This window comes from Brassica napus, chromosome C8 (genome assembly GCF_020379485.1).
Source record: "Brassica napus cultivar Da-Ae chromosome C8, Da-Ae, whole genome shotgun sequence".
Classification (NCBI taxonomy): Eukaryota; Viridiplantae; Streptophyta; class Magnoliopsida; order Brassicales; family Brassicaceae; genus Brassica; species Brassica napus.
Window position 1 is genome coordinate 22,432,498 of NC_063451.1, and position 17,892 is coordinate 22,450,389.

Here is a 17,892-nt window from a genome sequence, read left to right on the forward strand (position 1 = left end):
AAGATGGGTTTTCCAAAGGAGTCGGAGACAAGAGCAACAAAGCCACTAGAACTCATACATACAGATGTATGTGGCCCAATCAAACCAAGTTCACTTGGTAAGAGTAACTACTTCCTTCTCTTTATTGATGACTTTTCAAGAAAAACATGGGTTTACTTTTTGAAACAAAAATCAGAAGTGTTTGAAAATTTCAAAAAGTTCAAAGCCCATGTTGAGAAGGAAAGTGGTCTTAAGATCAAGTCCATGAGATCAGATCGAGGAGGAGAATTCATGTCCAAGGAGTTTCTGAAGTATTGTGAAGATAATGGCATTCGAAGACAGTTGACGGTGCCAAGAACCCCTCAACAAAATGGAGTAGCGGAAAGAAAGAATAGGACAATACTTGAGATGGCAAGAAGCATGCTCAAGAGTAAGAAGCTACCAAAGGAGTTGTGGGCAGAAGCAGTTGCTTGTGCGGTTTATATATCAAACCGTTCTCCAACAAAGAGTGTTTTAGAAAAAACACCACAAGAAGCTTGGAGCGGAAGGAAGCCTGGAGTCTCACACCTAAGAGTCTTTGGAAGCATTGCTCACGCTCATGTTCCAGACGAGAAGCGGAGCAAACTAGATGATAAAAGTGAGAAGTACATCTTCATTGGGTATGACGCTAACTCCAAAGGCTACAAGCTCTACAATCCTGAAACAAAGAAGACAATCATTAGTCGGAATGTCATCTTTGATGAAGAAGGAGAATGGGATTGGAGATCAAATAATGAAGACTACAACTTCTTTCCATCCTTTGAAGAAGAGAATGTGGAGCAACCGAGAGAAGAGCCAGCTACACCACCAACTTCACCAACAACAAGTTCTCAAGGAGATGAAAGCTCAAGTGAAAGGACTCCACGTTTTAGAAGTCTACAAGACATCTACGAGGTAACTGAAAATCAAGACAATCTTACTCTATTTTGTCTATTTGCGGATTGCGAGCCTATGAACTTTGAAGAAGCCCAAGAAAAGAAGTCATGGAGAAGTGCAATGGATGAGGAAATCAAGTCGATTCAAAAGAATGATACATGGGAGTTAGCTTCACTTCCAAATGGACACAAGGCAATTGGTGTGAAGTGGGTGTACAAGGCAAAGAAGAACTCTAAAGGAGAAGTTGAAAGGTACAAGGCAAGATTGGTGGCAAAAGGCTATAGTCAAAGAGCCGGGATCGACTATGATGAGGTATTTGCTCCAGTTGCTCGCTTAGAAACGGTTAGACTAATCATTTCATTGGCAGCCCAAAAGAGTTGGAGGATACATCAAATGGATGTCAAATCAGCCTTCTTAAATGGAGACCTTGAGGAAGAAGTCTACATTGAGCAACCACAAGGCTACATAGTTAAAGGAGAAGAAGACAAAGTCTTAAGGCTGAAGAAGGCGCTTTATGGATTAAAGCAAGCACCAAGAGCATGGAACACTCGGATTGATAAGTACTTCAAGGAGAAAGGCTTCATCAAGTGTCCATATGAGCATGCACTTTATATCAAAACTCAAAACAATGATATATTGATTGCATGCTTATATGTTGATGACTTGATATTCACTGGCAACAATTCGATTATGTTTGAAGATTTCAAGATGGAGATGACAAAAGAGTTCGAGATGACCGACATTGGATTGATGTCATACTACCTTGGCATTGAAGTAAAGCAAGAAGAAAATGGAATCTTCATTACTCAAGAAGGCTATGCTAAAGAGGTGCTTAAGAAGTTCAAGATGGGTGACTCAAATCCAGTTTGCACGCCAATGGAATGTGGAGTCAAGTTATCAAAGGAAGAAGAAGGAGAGAGTGTGGATCCAACACTCTTTAAGAGTTTGGTTGGAAGCTTACGATATCTAACGTGCACAAGGCCCGACATCCTACACGCAGTTGGAGTTGTGAGTCGATACATGGAGCATCCAACAACAACTCATTTCAAGGCAGCTAAGAGGATCCTACGCTATATCAAAGGTACAATCAACTTTGGCTTGTACTACTCTATCTCTGAAGATTACAGGCTTATTGGATATAGCGATAGCGATTGGGGTGGAGATGTAGATGACCGAAAAAGCACAAGTGGCTTCGTGTTTTTCATTGGAGAAACCGCTTTCACATGGATGTCAAAGAAGCAACCAATAGTCACCCTTTCTACTTGTGAAGCGGAGTATGTGGCAGCTACTTCATGTGTTTGCCATGCTATTTGGTTACGAAACTTGCTAAAGGAGTTGAACCTACCACAAGAGGAGCCAACAAAGATCTTTGTGGATAACAGGTCGGCAATAGCATTGGCGAAGAATCCAGTCTTCCATGATCGGAGTAAGCACATCGATACTCGTTATCACTACATAAGAGAATGTGTTACCAAGATGGATGTGCAATTGGAGTATGTGAAGACAAATGATCAAGTAGCTGATATCTTCACCAAGCCACTCAAGCGAGAAGACTTCATCAAGATGAGGAGCTTACTCGGAGTAACCAAATCAAGTTTAAGAGGGAGTGTTGAAAACTAAACTTGATTTGGATCAAACATCATTGGGTTAATCATGTGTTGATCCAAAACTTAGCCCAAATTCTAGAAAAATCATCCACCTCCTTAAAATAAAAATATAGATATTCTTATAGAATTATCTAGAAAATTATGATAAAATAATCTAGATATTATGTTAGAATTATCTAGATTTAGGATTAAAATATTTGAGATATTTTGTATAATGGAGGCTATAAATACCTCCACTTCCCTTTCATTTTGTATCACCAAGAAATAAACAAAACTTGTAACAAGTAATAAAAAGCTTTCTTCTTCTAAGTTATAAAATCTTTCTTCTTCACAAAGCTTCTTTTCAAACACTTAAACACTTTTTCCATCTTTATAAAAATTTTCATTCCAACACATTTTTCTCCGACACACCGTAAACTTTTTAAAAATATATATGAACAATATACCCTTTCACATGTATTTTACAACGATGCACCATATTAAATAGATTGATACATTGACGTGTTTAGTTGTTTTAATTCCTCATACACACCACCGTTGTTGTCAAATTAGTAAATTTCTGGGTTTTACGCTGATATATTCAACTAATCTCATAGTGAAAAGGTTCCTGCAATTCTTCAATTTCTAAACAAATTTATATTTGCAAACGGGTATTATCTGCTTCTTATATTGACATTTAGCAAATGGATATTTTCAAAAGCCTCTAATGATCTATAAAAAGCCTGGTATTTGCCCCTTTTTCTTCATCCCTAAACTTGGCTTAATATTCAGCAAAGTAGAAGACAAACAATGGCCCTCAAAAAATTACTTGCCCTTGTGGTTCCTCTTGGTGTTGTTGAAGTCTCCATTGCAAAGCCATATGTGAACCCAATTAGGAACCAAAATGGACAGAGGAATCTACAAATGCATGTTGATCTTTACCTTGACTACTACTGCCTCAGGTGTCCCCAAGTGGAGTCCATTGGCCGCAGTGTCACATTTCAATACGTTTCTCGCAGGCCAATTCTTGCTGTTGCGCTTCTAATGATGCATTTTCAAGACTACTGTCTGAGTAAGTTAATGATTTCTGTTTTAGTAATACATGAGGATTCATGAGTGGGGAGGCTCATGTTCTTTACATAGTAATGTTTGCTCGTTCATAATTCACATGTGGATATTCATGTACATTAGGGATGTGATGGTTTCATTCTTCTAGAATATTAGTTATTTGCGAAGTTACCAAGTCAAAATTATGGATTTTATACTAAAATCATCTTACTGGCAAAATAAGTATTTAAATTGGAAACACAATTTATAACAAAGCATGGTTCCCTTTCAACAAGCGTGTTAGAAACAATTTATTTTTCTTATTTTATAAGTGTATTCTATAAATATATTAATCTTTATAAGTTGAAATTTTCATTTTAAATATCATCATATTTCATTGTAAATAGTTAAATATATAATGTATTTTTAGGTTACATTTAGAATTAGTATCATTTCCCCCGCGAACCGCGGGGGTCCATATCCTAGTTAAAGTAAGACCGAACCTAGTTCTTGTTGCAAGGTAAAGCAGCTTCTTCGATTTTTTGAACTCTTTTAATGCGGGGACCACAATGTCGCAAGTAAAAAGCTTCATTAAAAAAAAAAAACGAAAAAAGGAGTACGGTATTAGACAACAAAAACGGATCTGGTGGTCGTAAGTTAGATAAAAGAAAAAGTTAAAAAATCTCAATTATTGATAGGGTAAATCTTATTGAGAAAGAAAAAGGAAACAAACATAAAAAAAAGAGAGTAAATATTATAGTTTTGGTCCTTGTTCGGATAGAATTAGTATTCAGAGTACCCTTTATATACAAGTTGGAGGAAGTGCTTTCTCTTGGAAAAAAAAAAACGAACATGATGTCAGTTTATGGGAAAGCAAAACAAAGCACGATGAAGAGGAATTGTAGGAAGAAACAGAGGAACTACTGTCCGCAGCAGGCATGTAAGTTATCTGTGTTGCCAGATGAAATCGTAATGAATTGCTTGGCCTTTGTCCCAAGATTGGACCACGGATCCTTATATCTGGTCTCCAAGCTGCACCGCTCTCTAATGCTTTCCCCGGAGTTATACCAAGCCCGATCCCTAATGGGTTGCACCGAACACTGCATCTATTTGTGTTTAAGCATCCCTTCAGACCCGTTCGCACGCTGGTTCGGCTTCTACCCAAAAGCCCCCGTAAATCATCCTAGTCGGCTGCTTCAGATCCGGCCACACTTGTATCAGCCTCCTGAAGCATCTTCCGTGGTGGCCCATGGTTGGGGTATCTATGTGATTGGTGGGATGATTGGCAGGAAGCGATCATCCAGGGTCTTTTTCCTGGATTGCCGATCTCATACGTGGACCAATCTCCCCTCCATGGGGTTCGCTCGAGCTTCTGCTGCAGCTGGCGTGGTGGACGGGAAGATATACGTTTTTGGAGGTTGCAAGAAACCAAATTGGGCAGTGGAGGTTTTTGATCCAAAGACGCAGACTTGGGATGCCTTGCCTCCTCCGCCAGATGATCTGAACTCCTCTTCGGCCTTAATGCACGAAATCGCACTGATAGAGGAGGAGAAGACAGAGAAGATTTTCGGTTTGAATGACAAAGGTGATGGACTGCTTTACATTCCGAGTCAAGGCATATGGAAAACAGGGAACTCGGATACCAACCAACTTAGAAAGGGTTGGCATGTGATAGACAATGTCATCTACTCTTGTGTAACCGGTGGTGGATATTGTGGTGTGAGGCAAGTGATTTGGAGTCCGTGGGTGGGATGAAGTGGAGACAAGTTATGGGTTTGGAGGATCTAAGGGGCACCCTTTGTGCCTCCAAAGTGGTCAATTATGGTTGGGGTTTGCCATCCCTACACCTTGACGGTATATTTCCCGGTCACAAACTGAGCAACTCTGGTCCCAACATGTTACTCTTCTGGGACTGTCCTGCTAATAGGAAATGGGAGATTTGGTGTGCAGAGATCTCTTTACAAAGGCGCAAGGAAACTGGCGAGATTTGGGGAACTGTTGAGTGGTCCGAAGCCGTCACAAGGATCGATTATCCTCTACATCGGCCTCGTCACTGTAAAATTTTATATTCTTTATCCTTCAATCTTTGAAATCTCCCTCTCATCTCTACTTTTTAAAAAAAAAAAATTCTCCTTTTATGTACCATTGTTGTTCCTGAAGCACAACATTTGTGTACTTGTTCATCTATTCTTATACCTTTTAGGTTCACTTTCTAAACGATCATCATCTCCAACAGTTGCCATTCATGTCCTCTTTTCTGTTTTTTAATCAGTGTAATATCAATAGTTGTTCTATAACACCATTTAGTTTGCTGTACTTTCCATCTTTCCTTCTCCTGGGTGTTGTCTCCACTTGCCACAAAAAAAATTGTGTGTTGCTTTCTCATGGTTTATAGCTGTTTTCTTTGTTAATCTAGTGCATGCATATTGTAACTAGCCTATGTGTTGTGCAATTAATTGTGTAGCTTTTCTCGCTCAGTAATCGACCTCAAGTGGGTTCGTTGAGAGCGGAAGGTCTGAAAACAAGTTCTTTAACAACTAGTATGAAGAGCATTTGGTTATGATGAACAATGATTATGCGAGAAAGAGGACACGTTTTTTTTTCTTCCACACACTGTTCTATGTATGAATGTTATTATTTAATATCACTAGTTGCTTCATACTCGTGGTATTAATGTCAACAGTGGTCTACTGACAAAAAAGTTTAATTTTCACAGTGATGTATATAGATCCTATGTTTCCGTGCCATTTGTTTCCGGGCCAACTGTTTATACGGCAACATATCCCCCTTCTTTACTTAAAAAGTTCATGTAGTACTCAGCACTGGAAATACTCCTCTGGTGTTGATATGGAAGGATGAGAAATGTAGTTAGTATGTCAACAGTGGAAAATTTCCAAGCCAACAACAATGTAAGTCGACTAGATATACATTATACAACTCATAGTTTTGTCATACAAGGTGTTTAGTGTTAATACTCCCCCATCAAAGATCGTGCCCTCAAAGTTGATGAACTTGATATCACTTGAGAAGCAACAAGACAAGTCCCCTGAGGTAGAGATATCTGAGTGAAGAGAAGAGAAAGAATACCATTTGGTCAGTGTTGTGTTTTGTGCAGAAGACAAAGAGAGGCAAAATTTTAGATAGTACAGAGATGATCTCTGCAACTAAACAAATCAACAAGTATTTTCCATGATAATTTTGTAAAACCTGTATCAAAAAGAAACAATAATGCTAATAAGTGTAAGAAAGAAAAATTATGAAGCTCATGTGGTGAGTGCAAGCCAAAAACAGTGCAAATGAGTCTTGCTCCAAATATTATGACCAAGTTATGATGGCGTAGCCTGTATATGTATCTGAAAACCAAGGGATTCCAAGTTTCGAAAGTACATTAGTGCTCTTGTTTAGATGTTGAGAAGAACAAAAAGCATATTAAAGATATCATACAGTACTTGTATTGTATTGTCCTCTCTATTCTCGAACTAAAACTGATTATGAACCTCAATTTTTTCTAAATTGGAAAGGGAATTTCATGTTCTGTTTTGGGATCAAGGAATTATAAATCCAGGCATGGTCAACGAAATCAAAAAACAATTCTAAGATTAGCCAAAAGTTATGGAGGAAAAAACATTACTCGTTTGATAGTTTGTTATATTATATTGATTGATAGTTTGTTACTACTGATAGATACATTACTCGTTTCATTCACATTTTGCATTTTGCTGAAGCTTATACTTGATTGAATGGTATCTTACTACATTGTTTTTTGGCTTTGGTTCCATTTGTTTGTGTAGTTTTGAAACATTGTGCTGGCAGGAGTTGGTAGTGTGACGTTAATTGATGATCGCTTGGTGAACGAGGAGGCCTTGAACGCGAACTTCTTGATTCCTCCTGATGAAAATGCTTACAGGGGCAAAACGGTGGCTGAGATCTGTTGTGTTGTGATTCGCTCAGGGACTTTAACCCTATGGTCCTTGTCTCTGTTGAGAAAGGTTTCCCTCTGATACCTCTCTCCTTACCAGTGACCACTATAATGACTTTGACCATCTGATCGTTCTTTCAAAATGTTTCAGTTGATTTGTCAACACTTGGGCTGGATTTTTTGAGAAGTTTGATGTGGTCGTTATTGGCTACGGTTCTCGTGCCACCAAGGTACTGATAACAGCTTTAGTATAGCTTCCATTTCATACCTTTGGTTGCTCCATACATTTCTTCATAACTTGTCTTTCTTTTGCAGATGTCTGTCAATGAACAATGTCGGAAGTTATCAAAGCGTGTGGCATTCTATACAGTCGATTGTAGAGACTCATGCGGTGAAATATTTGTCGACCTTCAAGATTACAAGTACACAAAGGTACTTTACATGATCTGATGTTACATTTCTTGTGTTCATTATATACGGTTATATCTTTTCATATCTATGATTTTACATTCCATTTGAATATTTTTAGACTCCATTCATAGCTCTCCAAGTATGAGTTTTGATCTTAGTTTGTATTGTTTTCCTTGGCAAATTGTTTTCCACAGAAAAAGCTCGAAGAGACAGTTGAGTGCGAACTAAGTTTTCCGAGTTGTCAGGCACAGTTGTACAGTTGAATAGTGGTTACATCTTCATGAGAAGTAAAAAAAAAAATAGTTCATTCATTGCCACAGGAAGCTATATCAGTACCTTGGAAACTGATTCCTAGGAGAACAGCAAAGCTCTACTTCGCTATGAGTGGTGATTACTAGTTAGATACTACATTACTACATACAACATGACGGAGCAGAAGTATCCGTTAGTAACCGATAATGCGAAGGTAACGTTGAATTCTGAGAATACCCGTTATCTTAGCCTTCTTAATACCGTTGAATTCTTAAAGAATGCCCGGAAATAAGGATTCAAGAGTTGTTTAACACAAAGCTATAAGTTTTATAAATTCAATAATCAAAAGTTGTGTCTCTTACAAACCAAGAGCCCTTTATATAACAATGAGAAAAAACCTAAGTACTTTAAGGATTAGGATTTAACCTTCTATCCTAAAGTCTTTCATCCTTATCTCGGAAATAATAGAAATACTAATGTTTATCTAGAATAAGAATTAGAAAAGGAAACTAGAAAACCAAAGCTCGAGAGGATAACGATGTACGCTACATCAGGTCTACCCTCCTAAGGACGATTCGTCCACGAATCCTGTCAGTATGATGTCATCAGGTTCGTATTTGAACAAATGTCGAACATTGAAAACGTCAGCAGTGTGCACGTGAGGAGGCAAAGCCAAACGGTAGGCATTATAATTCATCTTCTCCACGATCTCCAACGGACCTATCTTCCGTGCCTTCAGTTTGTTATACTGACCGACCGGAAAACGCTCTTTAGTCAAAACAGCCCATACAAACTCGCAGACTTGAAAATGAACTTCACACCTGTGCTTGTCTGCTTCTCGTTTGTATTTGATCGTCGTACCCTGCAAGTTATCTTGTGCCCGCGCATGGATGGTAGTCAACTCATCCACAAGCTCGACCGCACGACCATGGAACTTTCCAGGATGCGGAAGAGTCGTTAAAGACAATGGGCCATGAGGCAAGACTCCATAAACGACTCTGAAGTAACTGAAACGAAGGCTTCGGTTGTTGGCATGATTATGCGCGAACTCTGCTTGACAAAGCATGGCATCCCATGAACGTAGATTGTCACCCACCAAGCAACGCAACATATTCCCCAAACTTCGATTGGTGACTTCAGTTTGACCATCAATTTGTGGATGATACGCGGAGCTCAGACTGGTTTTGAATAACTTCCACATAGAACGCCAGAAGTGACTAATGAACCTGGAATCGCGGTCAGATACGATTGACACAGGCAGACCATGCAAACGGTATATCTCGCGAAAAAATAATTGGGCGACTTGCACTGCATCTGTCGTCTTCTTACATGGAATAAAATGAGCCATTTTTGAGAATCGATCGACGACCACAAAGATTGAATCATTACCGCGTTGAGTACGGGGAAGCCGAGGATGAAATCCATACTGATATCGCTCCAAGGTTACGTCGGAATCAGTAATGGAAAGTAAAGTCTAGCATTGGATGCGTGTCCCTTACTCTGTTGACAAGTCGTGCAACGATTCAAAAATCTTTCCACGTCGACGCAAGGCCAGCCAGAAGTAGGAGTTAGTGACAAGTTTCAACGTTCTATCGCGCCCCACATGACCCTCACCATGCAACTCCTTGATAATATGTAACCGCAAGCTGCAATCGGGAACACAAAGACGATTGTCTTTAAAGATGAACCCGTCCACAAGTGAAAAATCTGATCGCACGCCATGACGAAGATCTATCCATATAGAAGAGAAGAATGGATCAGATGGATACAGTTCAGCAAACAGTTCGAAACCCGGTACCAAGACCCGTAGTGTAGACCCCAAGGCGTGCCGACGACTTAGGGCATTCGCCACCTTGTTTAATTTACCAGATTGATGCTTGATGACGAACTTGAATTGCTGGAGATAGGCTGTCCAAGAAGCATGTCGAGACGAGATTTTATCGTGCGTCTCTAAATACTTCAAAGTGACGTGGTCTGTAAATAACACGAACTCCTTATGAGCAAGGTAGTGACACCAATGTTTAATAGCCTGAACTATTGTATAGAACTCCACGTCGTATGTACTGTAACGAGCGCGAGCCCCTGCCATCTTCTCGCTATAATAATCAACCGGGCGGCCCTGCTGGCTTAAGACCGCACCAATGCCCAATTTACTTGCATCACAATGAAGTTCAAACGGCAGATCAAAATTAGGGAGTACCAGAATAGGGGCCGTTGTTAACTTGCTTTTGATGTGGGCGAATGCTTGTGAAGCTTCCGGTGTCCAGGTCGTTTGTTTCATACAATCAGTGATCGGAGACATTATTGTACTGAAGTTATGCACAAATCGCCGGTAAAAGGACGCCAGGCCGTGAAAACTTCTGACCTCCGTAATTGTAGTTGGTGTCGGCCAAGAGGAAACTGCGGAAACCTTTTGTGGGTCAACATGGAGACCAGTAGCGGACACAACATACCCTAAGAACAACACCTCCGATACTCCAAACTCGCACTTATGTCGGGCAACATAGAGTTTCTCACGGCGAATCGCTTGTAACATGTCCCGAAGATGAAGTAGGTGGTCGTCTAGCGTGGATCTAAAGATGAGAATGTCGTCGAAATATACGACCACAAATCTACCAATAAACGGACGCAGGGCTTGATTCATGATACGCATAAACGTACTAGGAGCGTTTGATAATCCGAATGACATGACAAGCCATTCAAATAGTCTTTCCCGTGTTTTGAATGCTGTCTTCCATTCATCTCCAGGGCGAATCCGAATCTGATGATAACCGCTCTTTAGATCCAGTTTCGTGAAGATCGTCGCCTTACCGATCTTGTCCAAAAGATCATCGAGACGTGGGATTGGAAACCGGTAACGAGTTGTGATCTTATTGATTGCTCGACTGTCCACACACATGCGCCATGTTTTTTTCTTCTTTGGGATGAGGAGTGCTGGGACGGCACACGGACGGAGGCTTTCCCGAACGTACCCTTTGAGAAGCAATTCCTCAACTTGACGCCGTAATTCTTTGTGCTCTGCTGGACTCATCCGGTAATGAGCTCGACTGAGCAAGGTGGCGTTAGGGACGAGATCAATGCAGTGTTGGATGTCTCGTAGAGGTGGCAAACCGCCTGGGATTTCTTCCGGAAACAGATCCTCAAATTCTTTAATAAGAGCACAGAACGCCGGTGGAACTATTGTGGTTGGAGATGATGTGGCGTCTGTTGCTACCAACGCGTATATCGGACCACACTGACGTATTTCATCTTCAAATTGTTACCTGGAGATGATTAAGAGACTCTGTTTTGAATCATGTCGATGTTTGTCGTTGGAGAGTGTTTGATCCGCATCCGGAGAAGGAAGCAAAGTGATTTTGCGTCCTTGAGTTTCCCGTTATGAATCACCTCCCATTCATATTGCCATGGGCGACTGAGAATTATATATGACACATCCATAGGGACGATATCACAATATAATGTATCTTTGTAGAAGGACCCGATCGAAAATGTGAGCAGTGTTCGTTCAGATATGATGACATCTGCTCCTACTTGCATCCATGAGAGGCGGTAGGGGTGAGGGTGGTTCTCTGGTGTGAGAGCTAGTTTGCATACAGCTTCCTCGGAAAGCACATTCGCCGAGCAACCTGAGTCAATGACAAAGCGACAAATCTTGCCCTTGACGATGCACATGGAGCTGAAGAGAGTTGTTCGTTGAATGGCTTCACTTGTTTTAGGAGCAAAACAATTACGTCTCAGCATCAGCATAATGCATGTGTTCCCGTTCAACTCTTCTTTGTCGACATCATCGAATTGTCCATCCTCTTTGTCATAGATAGGATCGCTTACGAGGTCTCTGTCATTCGCCATTAAGCCTCAACGACCAGCATGGGACAAGCGGTTTGTCTATGTCCAGTTTCCCTGCAGGTAAAACATCGTATAGCTTTAGTGCACGCTGGTGGTCGTGTATCAACGCCAGTTGTAGTGGTTTCCGTAGGGCGATTATTCCCGCAGGTTCTGTTTGCTGAATCTATCCCCGAAGATGTTTTGCTGTCCTCGGTGACTGTGTTGTTGCGTTGCCGCGAGTTTCCCGTCCAAGTGTTTGCAGTGAACTTTGTTTGCTGTTCGACCAATAAGGCGCGTTTTCTAGCTTCTGCCACCGAACTTGGGTCGAATTGGTGTAACATGGTCTGCAGTTGCATTCGTAAACCTGCAATGAAGCGTGCGACGGGTTGATCTTCGGAATCCTGAATGTCTACACGAGTAATCAGTTGATAGAACTCATTCGCATAATCTTCCACCGAACGAGCACCTTGTCGAATATTGTGAAACTTTTGAAACAGGAGGCGCTCAAAGTTATAGGGAATAAACGTTTTATGCATGTGTTTCTTAAGTTTATCCCACAAGACGATTTTTTCTTTCCCACGACGGTTGCGTGAAACCTTTAATTAATTCCACCTTTGACCGAAAAATCTCGTTGTAACGTAAGGGACTTGTTTGTTTGCTGGGACGTCTTTGAAGTCAAGGTATTCATCGATTGCCACAAACCAATCAAGTATTTCTTCCGGTTGAGAACCACCATGGAACTCGGGAATTTCTAACTTGATCCCCGATCTCCAACGTGAATCATCATCATTCCTGCGTTGTTGAACCCGGTTGGGATTATGATGCTGAATATTGTCGTCGTCACCGGATGGGTTCTTAGCATCAGAATCATCGTTGTGTTCCTCAAACACAGGGTTATGGCGGTGGCGTTGATGTTGTTGTGGTGCTGTGTGTGATGCTTGAGCGGTAAAGGCGGCTTCAACCCCGGCATGTACTCCGGTCTGAATTGATTCTGCCATTGTACGGCGACAGTTGTCCTGAAAGTGTTCCTGGGAATCTTCCAAGATCTGTTGAAATTGCGTCCAGTCATTGCCTGGTCGCGGAGCCATTGAAATCCTAGATCGTAACCACAAATAGAAACGTAGTCAAAGTCTCTGATACCAATTGACGGAGCGGAAGTATCCATTAGTAACCGATAATGCGAAGGTAATGTTGAATTCTGATAATGTCCGTTATCTTAGCCTTCTTAATACTGTTGAATTCTTAAAGAATGCCCAGAAATAAGAATTCAAGAGTTGTTTAACACAAAGCTCTAAGTTTTATAAATTCAATAATAAAAATTTGTGTCTCTTACAAACCAAAAGATTACTTTATATAACAATGAGAAAAGACCTAAATCCTTTAAGGATTAGGATCTAACATTATATCCTAAAGTCTTTCATCCTTATCTCGGAAATAATAGAAATACTGATGTTTATCTAGAATAAGAATTAGAAAAGGAAACTAGAAAACCAAAGCTCTAAACGATGTAAGCTACATCACAACACACCCGAATCTTATGTATTCTCTCATGAAACATTAGTATTTCAGTAATAGAAGTATTTGAGGAGAGTGAACATGGAGAATGCTCACTGTCACTGCTTGATCTTGCCACAGTCTTGGAAGTCAAAAAAAAAAACTCTGTGAGGCTAACGTGAGTGTTTTCTTTTTCTTTTTTTAAATTCTTTATAAACGTCACTCAAAGCTCACTGGGAAACTTGCAATAGTCTGTGAGCGAGAGTCGTATACCAGATAGTCTCTTGGAGAGGCTTATCAGTTGTACACTCAATTCCCACCAGCTTGTTCCATCGTAGGAGGAATATTAGCACAGGTTTCTCTCTCACTCTCTTTTTGGCATTTGTATATCTTCTAACTAGAAACTTGTGATTTGACTGACAAGAGAGGGGTTGCAGGCAGTGATCAAAGCTGTATCAGGCAAAGGAGACCCAGTAAAGAACTTATGCTCAAGATAGGAAAGGTGTGATGGAAGACATCTCCAACTCTTTTACCTCTTAACCATTGAGTCCTGAACTCTGGTGATCCATTTTTGTCTGAATCATTTGTTTGCATTTATGTTATGAATGTAAATATAATGTGCAATGCTTGTAGAATATGTTTGAATAGTCAAATTTCAGATTTCAAATTTGGAATTTTATAATTCAATTAAGGAGTAAGTGAGATCCATAAGATTTGTCCATTTTATAAACCAAGTTCTGTCTTCATTCTACTCTTTAGTTGTTAGTGAAGTAAATTATAAGGAGAGGAAAGTCCACACGAGCAACTGAAGCAGCAGATGAGTGAGCTTGAGAAAGAATGGACCACCGCTAGTGAAAACATGCAAAAGCTCATCAACAGTTTCGTGTATCAGTATGGAAGTTCTTGAATTTGTGGAAAACTCTCCAAGAAAGCTGATGTCAGTCCTGTAGAAGCAGAGATGATGCAAATGAGATCACACCATGCAGGAGGAAACTCTTTCAAGACTCTGATGATGAGAACAATACGACATCATTTTCTCATTCGACTTGTAGTTCTTGGAATGGTTGTGATAAAGTTATTGGTTTTGGTTGTGGTGATGGATGGTTTTGATCATCACTCATGAACAGACAGAACAATACTTTGGTTCCCAATTGATTTGTGTTTGTTGTGTTTTAGTTTGAGATGCTCATCGAATTCAGTGAAGCAAAAGGTTAGTTTTCTGTAAAAAAAAAAAAAAAGATATGTGGTTTGGTTTATAATTTAACCCAGCGGAAGGTCCATCTGCACAAGAAGACCTTAAATACTGAGTTGTCTTCTCTTTGGTCAGTCTCTAGGGTTTCATTTTTTTCTTCTATCCTGGGAAAACAGCTGCTGGTGATAATCTGTAAATGGTATAGCTTCTGTTCTCCTTCTTCTAGATTCATCCTATAGTAATAAGCTGCATTAGCCTGATCCTTAAGTTTCTGCACCCTGTGGTTGGTAAGGATGTGTATTTGTCACCTGTGTTTCACTGTAGCTAACATAGTTGTTGTATAAGATGGAACTGATTTGTACTTCTATAGTCTATTTGTTTGTCAGCTTACACATTGGTATATACCTCTTGCTTGCAACACAAGTTTGTACTTCATATCCTTCTCCCTCTCTCGTTCAACCTACTTAATTTTCAATTGGTTTTAGGCCCCAAAGAAAGGAGTCAAAGTGGCTACCAAGAAGAAGCCGGTTTGTGGTCTTTGTTTTGCTATTCCTGAAGATGCTATGGGTTTGCATTTCTATGTATCTGTTCTTAGTTATAAACGCTTCCTTGGTTGCAGGAGAAAGTAACAAACCATCTCTTTGAGAGGCGTCCAAAGCAGTTTGGCGTCGGAGGAGCATTGCCACCTAAAATATATCTCACTGGATACATAAAATGGCCAAAGTCCATCCGCCTCCAGAGGCAGAAGCGTATTCTGAAGCAGAGGTTGAAGGTCCCACCTGAACTCAACCAGTTCAGTACTAAAACCCTTGACAAGAACTGAGGTATGATGAGTACCGGAAGAAGTGGGGAGGTGGAATCATGGGATTAAAGTCTCAGGCCAAGACTAAAGCTAAGGAGATGGTTCTAGCCAAAGAAGCTGCTCAGAGATTTACACATTAAGAGATTGAATCCATGTGATGTACTACCACGTCCCTTTATCATCTGTAACATTTTTTGCTTGAATCGCTTATTTTGACTGAGGCTTTACAAAGTTACTTGTTGACAAGTAACATTTTAATTATTTATTACCACATGCAATATGCTTGCACGTTAGTTAATTTAGTTGTATGCATGCATGGTAATACGGAACAAAACCATCTTATAGATGGCTCGTGTGTGTTGAAGACCCTAAGCAACGGCTTCTGTTGCTTATGCTCTAGGGCCTCAATGACTAAATCTAAAAATTTCCAAATTTCCCTACCTAATATTCCTAAATGACAAAATGTAAAACTTCAATATTCCACCGATTCATTTGTTGGGGTCAAAATCGGTTACGAAAAAATCAGAAAATTCCCGAGAAATGTCTTCTTCGAAAAAAGAAAAGATAAAACTCAAAGGAATAGAAAAACGGAAGAATTAATTAAGTCGAGTTTCGTAACAATTCCAAAAAGGATTTACAAGATAAGTTTTCGAGCAAGGTTGCTCGAGGCCTCGGACAACGGATCCCGGACAACGAAACAACCAACGTCCAACCCACCAAATGGGAGAGTTGGACCGACCGAAGCCGTCCAACTCGCCAAATGGGCGAGTTGGACCGACCGAAGCCGTCCAACTCGCCCATTTCGCGAGTTGGACCAAACATGCTGCCTTCATCCCATTCTCGTAGCTCCCTCTTCTGTGATCGGTCGAACCGACTCTTGTTTCGCCTCGATCGGGGTCACTATTGGAACTTTACAGCTTGGAAACCGCAAAGAACTCGTTCTCTCGAAAGAAATTCATATTTCCCGTATAAAACGGCAACGGTAAACTAAACACCTCGAACTGTCTATGCTATACGAGAAGTTTGGATGTTCTTTGAAATCGACATCGTTTCGAAATTGCTCTTTCTATAAAATCGTAAAAAAGCTTAAGTCCGAGAACGGTCCGAAAGGGTCCAAAACACGGCAAAAAGCCCACTTGCGATCTTATGCGAAATCAAGCCCAAATCGTTTGACGGTTTATCCCTTTTATGCAGGAGAAGATAAATGTCAAGTCGGAGGATAAATGTGAAGTTTCCGAAGATAAACATGAAGATCGAGAAAAAATGAAATATTTCCGCGAAGCGACAAACTCGACCGAGGGCAGAAAAACAAAGAGCAAAACCGCCTCTTGGAGAGGATATAAAGATGTCGAGGTTGGAGGCACAAAGGGACGCAGATTTTCTATTCAGAGCAATACTTGGCACTTAGAGCAATTTAGGCATACTTTCCGTTTTTGTTATCGAGCTGCGACTCAACTAGGTTTTCAGGTCTTAGGTTGCTAGAACTAGGGATCTCGCCGGCAGCTCTTGTGGCCGAAGGCTCTTACCTTGTTGTAACGCTGAAACGCAGATTCGGAATAATAAGCTTCTTGCTCTCTTTTCGATTCCTTATATTTATTTTTCGTCCATACTTTTGTGTTCTGATTGTTTGGCGTGTGGTTTAGCAGATATACGGGACCTCTGGGAAATTTAGGGCTGCCTAACTTTCCTAATTTAAACAGAAATCGACAGTGTGAATTTCAGTTTCCACAGTTTGGCGCTAGAAGGAGGGGGGGGGGTACGGATCAATCTAACTCTCAGCCACCAACGCTCGATCAGACATGTCAGCTGACGGTCTCAACAACCAACAAACTCGCGATGACAATGCCGTCGACGAAAACGTTGAAAACACTCCAGCAGCAAACGTTACCGCGGTTAACTTCAACACCGCAGTGTTCGAGGAGGTCTAGAAGATGTCCTCGACTTTCGAAAAGAAGTCGGAAGAACGGGACAAGGTCATGAGTTCTCTCGCTAAATAGGTTGAAAACCTAACAGCAAGAACCAGGGCCGTCCTTCCGCGCAGAACAACCCGAGTCCGCGGAAGAAGACTCGATTTTGCAACTCCTTAGGACCGGTCCGGCAATGCACAGGGGAAAACCTCCGGGCAAAACCCTGACGAAATCACTCTTGCGCCAACGCGGAAAAACCTGGGAGATCTTCCCCCTATCGTGGAAGACAAAGAGGAAGGAGAAATCGGACGCATCGATGTGGATTCTAGCAGTCAGTCCAAACCTACGGACAAAAACGCAGACTTACATCCGCGTCGCACAAGGAGCCATGCGGCTCAAGATGATTCCCGGTTCGATAATCCTATGACCGAAGAAGAAGAAGCTATCTTCTGGGATGAACAGGAAGAACTAGCCGAGGAGCAGACTCGGAACACTCGCGGCAAACGCCGACAAAGTCAGAAACCTGCTAGCGAGAAATCCCTGATCCGCGATTTTCGCGATCA

The 17,892-nt window shown here is 40.9% G+C and overlaps 1 protein-coding gene and 2 pseudogenes across 1 annotated transcript; all 3 read left to right on the top strand.

The window, feature by feature from the left end:
- Window positions 1-4,339: 4,339 nt before the first annotated feature.
- Window positions 4,340-5,843, top strand: LOC106442063 (annotated as a pseudogene).
- A 1,484-nt stretch (window positions 5,844-7,327) lies between these two features.
- Window positions 7,328-16,986, top strand: LOC106442062 (annotated as a pseudogene).
- On the top strand, window positions 14,322-15,443 carry LOC106442061 (60S ribosomal protein L7a-2-like). The gene is made up of 4 exons (XM_013883793.1): window positions 14,322-14,365; window positions 14,605-14,638; window positions 15,106-15,147; window positions 15,240-15,443. Exons 1-4 carry the CDS (start codon window positions 14,322-14,324, stop codon window positions 15,441-15,443), a joined length of 324 nt encoding a protein of 107 aa, XP_013739247.1.
- Window positions 16,987-17,892: the final 906 nt, after the last annotated feature.